General features: G+C 39.3%; 1 protein-coding gene across 1 annotated transcript in view; it reads right to left on the minus strand.

Moving 5' to 3' along the window:
- Nucleotides 1–5941, minus strand: part of LOC105565959 — a 17275-nt gene extending 11334 nt beyond the window's left edge. The window contains exon 1 of the mRNA XM_012019584.1: nt 5697–5941. Coding sequence (XP_011874974.1) covers nt 5697–5855 — 159 coding nt within the window. The 5' untranslated portion in view covers nt 5856–5941. The remainder of the gene's footprint in view (nt 1–5696) is intronic.
- Nucleotides 5942–12559: the final 6618 nt, after the last annotated feature.

Here is a 12559-nt window from a genome sequence, read left to right on the forward strand (position 1 = left end):
GGGCTGAAATTTCGCGCGCTCAGGCACGGCGAAATAACAAGTGATATAAGTGCTCCTATGAATATCGCTCTTTTTATGATGTTATGTTTATTGTATAAATTTACAATATCACTTGTCATTTCGCCGTGCCTGAGCGCGCGAAATTTCAGTCCTATCATTTGTGGAAAAAAATCGCTTCTAATTTAAAAACTATTATAGCCTCGACACTTTTGTATTAGGATTTTCGTCTGGAAATGTTCTAAGGAATCTGTCATTAAGAGGACCTCCGGTGGTTTTAGTACACCCTGTATAGTACTGGACGGAGCATCAAACCAAAACCGTGTTCACAGACGTAGAAAGAGACAAGACGATGTCTGGGTAGTAGCGGCTCCGTGCACGGTAGTGTTCCCCTTCTCTTAAAAAAAATTCAACTAATGTGCCCACACATCTATTTTTCTCTCTCTGGGTCCCAGGACACGAAAGATCAAAGAAATCTTACCGCATGCTCCGTCCAGTACCATATATCAATGATCTTAACCGAATAAATACGATAATAGGATAATAAATACGACTTGCGCTATCTTTGTGCGCATTGTCGGCAACGTGAATGCGTCTATTTCACGGGAAATGAATTTCTTCCGTCACGAAAATCGCGCCGTTTAATCATCCCAGAATTTTCACGTATTTCGCGCGACTGTGACGTTAGCAGGATACATTTCAATAAGTCACGCGCGATTTAATTAACTCGCCACGCAGGCCGAAATAAATTACTTGACGCTTCATACGACGGACCAATTAAACGGACCAATTTATACTAATCAGTGATATCTACGGTATGTTATCTAGCTTATCGCGCGTTTAAATTTCGCCAATAAAGCACCAGCTTGTACCAACAAGAGTGCCGATCTTCTTGATCGCATTTGTGTTCAGAGTACATCGACTTTGTCTGTCAATAAAGAAATTCATTAATATTACGAATACGAAGTAATAAAGGATGAGAGCCAAGGCAGGATGTCTCACAATTCGACCACTGAGGCAAGTTACACCCGCCTAGTGAGGGGGAGGTCCGGGCTCAAACCCTGGCTGGGGTAAATTTTTCGCAATAAATTAAAAAATTAAAATCATTTAGACACTAACATCCTGTCTTGGCTCTTATATCCTTTGTTACTTCGTGTTCGTGATTTCGCGTCTTATGAATTTTATTTAATTGATATTATTAATTTTTTAAATAGCACAAAGTTTCACGCAAGAAAGCATAAAGAAATATTCACACAAACATAAATGTTTAATTATAAAGGGCGTAAGGACTGTGGAAATTATTAAGTATACTTTTAATCGATTGGTATGCGCCACAAGCGAATGGTTGGGGTAAAAGCAGAAGCAAAAAGGTAATTAAACGTAGTTTATAATGAACACCGAAGGAAAGAAACGCAAACGTCTAATAAAACTTGTTTCTTTATATCAATTACGTAAAAATATTTAAATCATTAATGAATTTCGCCCCCTTTTTTTAGCTTTTTATTCTATGCAATTTTGTTTACACTTACGATATATTAACTTTGATGCAAACGATTGACAAAAGATTAATTAAAAACGACTACGAAGATACTTATATAGTCAAAACTTGGTCTCTGTACTGTGAAAAGTAAGTAGTTTAAATAGGATTGATAAGAATTCTATTCCACGTAATTGAATTTGTTTCTATCCTTTGAAAATCAAAATTTAATTAAAAATTTTAGAATTCGCGTCGTTCCACTTCTAAAATGTTACTTTCCGCGAGGATTCAGAATTTAAATCTCGGACAGATGATCTGTTCAAGTGCGCGCAGCTTCGTTTCGCTCTTACTAGAAAATTTCTCGATATTATTGTTGGGAGAGATAATAACTACGCTTTATTTAACATTTCGATTTGCAATAATATTATCGCGGCGTCATTGGTACGGGCGGCTGGACGAATGAATTAATACACATCGAGAGAATTCGTTGACGCTACTCGAAACGAGAACTAATCGAGAGGGCGATCACGGAAATGAAGCGCTGACAAAGTTGCGCGACAATGTGTCTCCGTCTAAACAGAGGATCGTAAGTCGTAGCCGATTGAATTAACGAAGCACGATTATTAGCAGGTAATGGAAACGTCGTCTGAGAAGTTAATAATTCCACGGTAAGTGGGACGAGGCGTTCGTAGTTCGCCGTTAAAACGATACACCGTCACAATCAACTCTGCGCGAGTTTCTTCGATCCTTCAAAGGCGCAAACTGTTTTCCCAGCGAGTGTAACTTCGTGAAATTCACGAGTATTCGCGAAACCGGCTTGGATCATTTTGGTCAATCGAGCGTGAAAAATCCGCGATTAATTAACGCGAAACATCGCGAGACGGCTGGAAGTTGAGATAATGTCGCAGAGTTTGCTCCGAATTAAATACGTATAGCTGTTTTCCTAGTTACGAGAACCTAAGTAGCGCTTATCATCGCTCAACTGGATCTTGATGAAGATACGAACAAAGGCAAGAGAAATATTATTTCCGAGCGCCGCACTAGAACAAAGGGAAATAAAGATAAATCGCTAAGTACCGCCAAATCTTAATGCCACGGAATTAAGGACGACTGTGTCTAAAGTATAGTTGCAAATAGATAAATTATTCCACTTGCAAATGGAATAATTTTGCGTAATCTTTAAAAAGCTACGTAATACATTTTTCTGGCTCGAATTACATTCTTTGACGGAGCAAATTATTGTACTTTTACTTAGAGAGCAGTAGTGTGTAAAATTCAATATTGTTTACTTTTATCCTTAAATAAGTATATCATTACGTCTCTCTGGACGCTCGCATAGCATTACGTTATATGCTAAAGAAGAATACACCCGCTGAGAAAGAGGAAACTTTTAATAACAGTGTTAACGGGATAAGGAATCAGTGACTCGAATCGTGATAAAATTATACATCCGTAGGTTCTCAACCGATTCTTTTCCTCTTTGTGATATTTTGCTCGTCATTTGAGAGCAACGCTTCTTCGTAAAAATACGCGGACATTCGATATTCAGTGATGAAAAAAAAGCTACACGGAATATAAAAAACAAACGTGAAAGGAATCGAAACGGACAAGTTGCTCGTATGTGTCTCTTTCGAGGCAATTTCGAAAGGTATTCAGTTTCAGCGGATGCAAAATCGGCGATTATATTTTACAAATGAAATTACCCTCGACTCACTCTATTGTTCAAACTCGTCGATTAAACTTAATGAGGCATATCCGCATGTTTTTTTGGGGGGTAAAACGTGACTCGCAACAATGTTCAAGATATCTGCTGCAATGTAACAGCTTGTGGACCACCTAAGGTCTTAGTTGCCGAGGTAAGTTGGCCTAGAGTGCGCGGTCTATGGCCGTGTACGATGTTCATAAAATTTACAAATTGCCAATCCCCGCGTGTCAAAGTGCCGCATTGTGATATCGTAAACGCAACGTTTCGCTCGTTAAACTTAAATCGCGCGCGTGGCGACTCTTGGAGCGTGCGATTACTCGCAGTCAAGGGAGAGTTTAACATGCGAAAAACCGATGTATATATGGCGCGAGTAGCCGGCAAGGCATGTTCTCGGTTTGTTCCCGCGGCGGGAAACGCGATAGAAAGTGTCGTAATAAGGAAATTTGAGAAGCGTCAACCAAGAGAAAAATAAAGGCCATCGGATATCGAGAAAGAGATAAAAATAAAAGACAGGGAGGAAAGGAGAGCCAAAAGCGGCACAGAATAGATGCAACACATAAGCGGCCGCTGGATTCGCCGATGTCCTCTCGAATCCATGTTGTGACGCAATTACTAAGAAAAACAACGGAAGAAAAACAACGGTTTCCTCTTTCCGAATGCAGGTAAAGGAAAGGAGAAAGATCGCCAGTGGAAAGTGGGAAGTTACATTTGACGGATTTCCTGCACAATCGTCCTTTTCCTCTCTGATGCAGATTTTTCTTTTTTTTAGAGAGAGAGAAATTCGAAGAAACCGCTTCGCACTTTTTAAACCTCTTTATGAGCGACATATTTGAGTCTACAATTTCTACTGTTCTGCCGCGTTACGATGCGGCTGGGTTTTCTCTCATTCTCTGCTCATAGCGAAAGCCCGATCGTGTCTCAATCTCGTCGCAGCCGGAATTTTTTGTTTGCTTTCTTTTCATTAATATTCCGATTCTGCAATGTTTGTAGAACGAAGTAGTCCAAATTGAAAAATAAGAAGAAAACGTAAAACCAATAACCGTGAATAACAATATATTTTTCATCTATGTCTCCGCACACTTGCGTAGTTTTCTCGATGCACGTAATGCTTATTTGGATAATGTAATGTTTAGCAAGACTTTATTCCCTGTACCAGCGATAACGTATTCGTATGCCCACTGCAGACAAGTAAAGTCGTACATTTTAATTCCTAAAATTTCAGATAATCTCAAAAAAAAATATATATATGTGTGTGTATGTATTTCTTTACATCACATTTTATATATTTTTCTAAAATCTCCGTTAAAAATTGCAAAGTCTCGCAAGCAAAGTTATAAATTTTGTAATTTATATTTTCCATTTATCCTCACCCTTCGTTTTTCTACGTAAAACCTTTACTTGTCAATTTCCCATATGCAATATTTACATTATTTTATAACAAATTATTTTAATTTCAATAAACCGTGTTATTATTAATAAGAATATGAATATATCTCGCATATATTACGTCAAATATTTTTTTGCGAGTTGAATACGAAGAGACAAAGTTTTAATACATTTAATACTATTGCAAGCCGTATTTTACACGATTTCCCAGAATCGATTATGAACAACCTGCGATTACTGTCACGTCCGATATCACATCGAACAAATTTAATATTTCTCGATTGCACAATTATAAAAATTTTCCTCCTTACGCGTATGCGAAAACGACAATCCATTTTCAGAGACGTTCTCGAGAGAACGCAACTGCGGGAGAAATGTTGTAACGTAACGGGACGGGTCAAATATAATGCTCTCAAGATAATATTATTTTAAATAAACACAATCCGCACGGAGGAGAATTAATTAATACTAATTAATAGCGCGCGCAGAGCCTGTGTCGTTGGACTGGAGAAACTCGAGCAGGAGGAAGAGTCTTTCATTTCGCACTGACAATTATCACTTTGCGCATTTATTTTGCGATCCTAATTTTATTTCCATATACTTTGAAATTGGCAAGAACGTTCATGATTTTAACAGCCAGTTTTTACATTTTGAGGTAATAGCTCGGACGCTAGTGCGTCTCTTCTTCAATTCAATAAGATCCGGTTTCACCAACGTTGATTAACTTCAAGCTCAGCTTCATTCGTTCTCTGTCTCTTTCCAACTGTTACTTTAGAAAGAGACAAACGTGAATTAAACCAAGATTAAAGTTAAGCGACCAAGGGCTGGTTTCACAAACATCGGTTAACTGCTAACCGAAGGTTAATCGATTCTCTGTCTCTTTTTAAATAATAAGGATGGAAAAGGATAGGGAATCGATTGAACAGTTAATCGATGTTCGTGAAACTGGCCCTAAGGCCCGGGTTTCACCAAACGTCGCTTAACTTTAATCTTAGATTAATTCATGTTTGTCTCTTTCTAAAGTAACAGTTGGAAAGAGACAAAGTACGAATTAAACCAAGCTCGAGGATGGGCGCATCAGAAGATTTGGCGAGGGCTTAAACCCGGAACGATAAACATTTCTTTACTCACCGGATACGACTCGTCGTATTTAGGCGAGTAATCGGGATAATCGATATTATTAGCGATATCGCCACCCGTGGTGCTCCTCTTCCCAACGGCACATCCGTAACTACCGATGATTATCGATACCATAGTCACCACAAGCAACGGAATGAAACTGATGCCCATATTAACGGCGTGCGGTCCAGAATCCTGTCGCCGGATGTTGCGTTGTCTTATTACCGCGCCGATTAAGGCCGCCTCGATCTTACGACATGCGGAGGTGGGTTGCCAGGGGGGGGGGGGGGAAGAATCGGCTCGCGCGACGATATCCGGTCGCGCGCGAAAGGTGTCCCCGGGCGAAGATCAACCCTTGATACCGGAAGTCGGGAGGATGATGTCTCTCCGTTATCTCCGAGACGTCTGCTCGATCTCGGTCGATCGGCCGCGACGTGGCGTTCCTCGGGGTGGTGGGTACCGGTCCCTCGGCCCGGAGTTGGGAGCACCGACCGCCACTGGGGGGGTGTCGAGACCTCGGCGACGCTGAAGGACGTACGTCGGGGGATGCAATGTGACGCTGGCGGTGGGCAGCCACGCTCCTATATACTTCGGTCTTCACGCGTGGTGGGCATCACGCAGGCGCCGGTACTTCCCCGGCGTCGCGTAAGAAGCGGAAGAAGACGCACGCGAGGACCGACCGCGTGTCCACTTGGAGGGTGTCCTCGCTGTCGCGTTTCCGCCGCGCGAGTACGCCAAGTTGTAGGCGGGAGGGGGAGGAGGGGGCGGACCGGGGGAGTTTTGTTTACCTCCCTCAAGAAAAGATAATTATAGCCCGTCTCTTTTCTCGGGAACACGCTTGTATGAAGTTTGCGAGGAAACAAAAATCGCGCGTCGCACGAACCGCTCATCCCACCCTGTAACAGTTGATAATTAAAAGGCTCCCTTTCTCCGTGCAGGTCGCTCTGAAAGAGCGGCTTGTGTAAAGGAAATAAGTATCGAATAGGGAATTGTCTGCTTATCTTCTCTAATTCTAATTGTAAGCTGTAACGTTCCGAATGCGTTCACTGCGAACTTCACTAACTTCGGCAACGCTAAATGAACTTTCCTTTCGATATTTGCAAAGGTGTTGCGCAAAAACAAATCAATTAGGTTATTATTACATTTATAAGTCAACTAATGCTTTTACATATTAGGGAAAGTGCGCTTAACGATCGCAAAATTAAAAGAAAGCATCGCTTTCTTTTCTTAAGAAAATTAAGCACATGCCTGTACTCTGGAATTGATCTGATAAATATTGAGTTTACATGGTGACTGTGCGTGTGCAGTAATGAGGCAACTTGTTCTTTTAATGAACACTGATTGAAATATCTTCTCTCTTGAAGTCAAATACATAAAGTCGAAAGCAAAGTTGAATCTAATCGAAGGAAAGTTGTTTAACGGTCAGTTGTTAGATTTCTTAGAAACAACAGGGTAATGTAAACGTGTCTCCGTAGGTTATTGCTTTTGTACTTCGGAGAAAAGTGAAAAATGTTATCGGAAAATTAAAACCCGTTTATTCCATTTCCCCAAATAAATTTTTGATACCTCAATCTTTCGCGTTAAAACGGGATCTTACATTTTTCGTCGCAATCCGTTATGTGAAATGGGTACCGTTTCTACGGGTCAAATTAAGAAGTTATGTAAATATCATTAAAACGGCTCGCCGCGGCATCTGAGTTGACGCCTCACGTGAATCCCTTTAATTTACGGTTCGCATTTCAACAGGTACGTACGGATTCCTGACGGTTTAACAGGTGCAGCCAGGAATGGAGGGCGTCGGGGCTAGGAGTAAAGTCGATGATTGAGTGGAGGAGATAACTCTAGAGATGGAAGTTCATTTCTATCTCTAATGGTACAACTTTATTTATTTCTCATAGAATTATAGATCTCGTAGAACTATTTCTAACTGATAAATTTACAACACAATACATTTTCAGCCTGTCGCGTTGAAATTAACCAACTAAAAAGATGCTCGAACGACGGGCAATATCAAAGCTCCTTGGCAACATTTGAGTAATTTCTAAAGAACGTTTTCGGACCCTTTTCTTAGACGCGCTTACAATTAGTATTCAATTCATTCAATAATTTCCTTGCAAAAACAGAACGTATGTTATGCCCCATTTAAACGGCTTGCAATTGTCTCTCGAGAAAAGTAAAAATAATCTCGAATTATTCCAGAAAAATCGGTCGTAAATTAAAATGAGAGCGGAGGTGTCGGAAACATCTGGGACACGTGTACGTTGCGAGAGAAATCGGGAAGTCCGTTTCCCCAGGGAGACTGTGCGAAGGTTTCCGCCGCGGCGAGGTTCTTGACGCGTATCCGTCTCTCATTAACGAGACGGACGTGGCGATGCGACGCGTCGCTCGCAATTATCCACAAAATGGCCGAGTTATATCGACCGCCGTCCGTCTTTCAGCAGAGTTATAACCGTGAGTGGGAGTTATTGCCCGTGGACGTGAGTAAGAATTCGAAAGCGCGACAGCAAAGGTGAAACCGTAAAGGGGTTGAAGGTTGATCATTTTTTAGAATGCCAACGCTGCACCGCGACGTCATCCTCCTCCTGTACCTCTACTCCTCCCCCGACGTTTCCGTTCTCATCGAAATTACTTACGAATCGGCGATTTTTCCCCGTCGGATTGTTAGGCCATGATTTTGACTGGGATAACGTTGATATCTCGGATGAAGAAACCTTTTTATATAAACGGCTGATCTCCGAAACGATCTATATCCAGCGCAAAAAGAAAAATAGTTGATGATTAATAATTTGACGAAAGTTTAAATTTGTCGCTAACTTTCAAAACTCTCTCCCCCCATGTTTTTCTCTTTACATTTCGACTCAGTTTGCTTGTGTCGTGTTTTTGACAACAATAACGTTCGCTGTGATATCTGATTATATATAGTCGTCTCACCTTCATCACGCGGCAGTTCGCTCTCGAGATTCCTCTCTCTTCCTGAGGCGAGTCTCTTGCTCTTCTCTCGGCGTTATGTTACCACGAAAATTAATTTTTTGAGTCCACCGGCTGTTACATCCTTGCAAATGCGAGACCACTACAAAGTGAGAGATGGAGGGGCTGCAACGTTTGTTCTGAGAGAAGATTTATAATTCTACTTTTTACAATTCTACGTTTTAACACCTGGTTGGTATTCTCTTTCTCTTATAAATCGTTTGTGTTTTTTGCCGAATTTACGTGGAAATCTTTTTATTTGTTACTCGTATTTCTCTTTGCACTGAGGATGATCCGGGGTGGATCGAAACGTTTTTACATTTTGCTATTAAATTGTCCATGACTATTTTGAATACTACGCCTTATTACCTGCGTACGGCTCGCATTGGCCTTCCCTACCCTCCGCTGGTTTTATATTTTGAGAGCCTAAATTTAAAATACGAAAAATCAAAGTTCTCCATCAGGGATAATCTCCGAGAAGAGAATGATGAGAAACTGAGAGAAGATTTATAATTCTACTTTTTACAATTCTACGTGCTATCTTTGTAATCTCCTTCTATGACGACGCAACTTACGTTAACTATTTTGGGAAGATTCGCTCTATTTCTTATCGATTGAAGAATCAGCAGAAGATAGTCGCATTAAGCATAAAATTATAGAGTTACCCGGGTAGTACACGATAGAGGAAAGTCTTCTATCACGAGATAGGTTTCTAATATGAGATAGCAGATTTTCAACACTCAAATTCAATCACAAAACTCTTTCCGCCACGATTACACAATCTAACATTGAATTTTTCATTAAACAGATTTCGCTCCAAGAGCAATAAATTCGTAGTGGAATCAACAGATGACGTCTATTAATTTAACAGAAACCCCCGCAATCTCGTGCTAGGAGTCTTTCCGCTACATTTTAAATAGGTTTCTTAAACGTGTCTAATACTTTTTTTTGTTTTCCTCTCTACGGGGACACCGTCAACCGTTAGGTTATTTAGCGTTTGTAATTATCTAATACTTCACAAACATTTAGAAAGTGTATATAAAACGCGCATGTGTCACCACGTCCTACCTGGGTACAAGCTAAACATTATTTTCTTGCGTACTTTTGCCCTGATAGTTCTAACAGTTCAACTGAAATACAAAAATAGAATTAGCTATTAGCACAATGATTAAAAATTGATACGTCCAATATACACGCGCCTGTTTGTGGACGTTTAAACACTTTAGAATTTCAGAATCTACGATCGCGTCGCGATATTGTGTCGCAAGATACGTCCCGTTGCCGGCGCTTTTACTTCCGGAAATGATGAAGCCGTTGAAAAATTGCGAATGGGTGTTTTGCGACGAAAAAGAAAATCGATTTAATTAAAAGGCTGCCGGCATCACATACATTCGATAATTAACGACTAATAACGTTCAGCTCGCCACCCCCCCACATGATAAACGGCCGTTCGAATATTCTTAGAAATATTATTCCGTTCAAGTTACACGTTGAAATATTATCCCGCTATTGCCCTATCCTTTACAAGAATTATATATAGAATTTTTTTCCTCGACATTTTCATCTCTGTCGATTCTCGTGAATAATATCTTCATCAAAGTCACACGAAAATTTGTAAGTACTCGGATAGATGCTACTATCTAGCTAGCTAGCTATGAATGATAAATTGCTCATTACATGATTAGCGGCCATACAATTAATTAGCTAATTATAGCGGGATTAAATTTGAATTTCAGTCACCTATGCGTAGGCAATACGAGTTTCGCTTTGAGATCGCTGCTCATTGCGTGAGCAATGAACTACTATATCATAATTGTATTATAAAATAAGTAACACAAACATTGTTATTTGTTACCAACAACTTTGTAAGTTCAAATGCTTTTGTCTTCAACGCACGTGCGCATGCGATGCGCATTTTATTTTTATTACGGATTAATCGATATGGTCTGTAACTTTAATTATTCCATCTGCAATGTTTCATCATTTTGCTATTTGAATATTTCTTACAGTTTCTTAGGTACGTACATTAAATATATTAAATGTATAAAATACGTATACATATATGTATAATATTGTTTGTGCTGATGAGAGGAAAGAATAACCTTTTAAAGACTAATCGGACTGAAAAATATTTACCAGAACGACAATGCAGAAAAAATTACTTATGTGTTTAATATGAACGCAAACTCGTTTCAATTACACGCGAGAATTGTTATTTAAAATATTTGTAAAAATTTCTGAAAAAATACAATTTTGTAATTTTGCTTTTTATTTTAGATGTTTTTAATTCGACTATTTGCTTCGGTGATATGGGAAATTCGGTGATGGGAAAAATATTATTGCTGCAGATTACTAATATCGTCGCATTTATATCGATGGAAGGAATAGGTGGAGGTAAACGCCGAGGGCAAGCAACGGTAAAGGTGATTTTAAATTTTGTTTATCTCAATTTCTGCCGTATAAGTTTTTACTTCAAAACCTACTTACTTTTTCGATATCGAGGAATTCTAATATTGGACTAATATTCTAATATCCTCTGAAATAGCTTAGAAACCAAATTTCATCAACGATACAGTAAAGTTGACTGCTTAATAATTTGCTTCCTTAAATAACTAAAGACTTACTCGTATGCAAAAAAATGAATTACAGAAAATTCATTTTTATTTTTTATTGGTTCTTAATTTTACACTTTTCCACACCAAACCGTATATTTATGTCAAACATTTTATGTTAAACATCATTTATAATTATTTTGTATATAATACGTAAAAAAAACGAGCCTCTCAGACGCACCGATGGACGAATCAAATATTTACGACGCGTAAATACAAATCTAAAGCAGCTACTAATTTGCTCTTTTTGCAATTTTTATTCGCTGAGATGAGCATAGCGCATGAAATGTTCAGTAAAGTTTTTTCTTCTCAGTATGCCATGCTTAGATCCCAATTTCTATTATTCCATTACAGCATAATAGAAAACATTAGCGAAAGATACAAGGAGAATTCCTTTTGTTGGTTCGCTAGTAATACTTGTTATTATCAACGCACATTCTGCGTATACTTAGATGCGAATTAATTCGAGCTATCAAATAACCAGCCATATCGGTTTAAACGCGATGGAATCATTATTCCACTCGTATAAAGATAATCAATAAGGAATATTGGTCCGTCATATATATATGTAAATTTAATATTGGAGTATATGATATTAAACTTAAACGTATATTAAGCCGTAATCTCCAGATTTGTCATCTTGGAGATTATATTAAATACAATTTACGCGATCTTAATTTAAGTCGTGCGCTCGAAATACTTTCAAAATATCGAATATACACGGAGAGAATTCTCTCTTGAAGTCTACCCTGAAAATCATGTTATAATCGTAGGACAACGCGGCATTTTGAAGAGCTCTATGAGAGATTTTGATCACATTTCATTATACATTTTACTAGTAAACTGTATGGTAAAATTTCCAAAAGTTTCAAATCCAAAATACCATGTTGTCCCACGATTACATGATTTTCGGGACAAATTTTGAGAGAAAATTTTGCCATTTCCCCGGTCCGAGCATCGTCCGCGGCAACTTCGAAACGGAACCGCCTTCACCAGTCGTACGTTCTCGCCTCCGCATATTCGAAAGGTTAAAGCCAGAGGTCGTTATTCCACACCATGCATATTTAGCATCGCGACAAATAAAACTCATCGGACGCGGCCGTCGCATTTAGCGCTAAATATGTGACGAGAATACCGGGCTTTGTTGATGCATTCCCCGGGTCTCGTGCGCGCACGCACACACACACATGTCGACACGTTTCATCTGATTTTAACGCGCCCCGTATATACAGGGTGTTATGTAATACCCGCATCAACGCTTATTGTAGGATAGAGTGGACTAGACTAAGTCGAAAA

This window comes from Vollenhovia emeryi, unplaced genomic scaffold (genome assembly GCF_000949405.1).
Source record: "Vollenhovia emeryi isolate VEMERY1.0 unplaced genomic scaffold, V.emery_V1.0 DF939148.1, whole genome shotgun sequence".
Classification (NCBI taxonomy): domain Eukaryota; kingdom Metazoa; phylum Arthropoda; class Insecta; order Hymenoptera; family Formicidae; genus Vollenhovia; species Vollenhovia emeryi.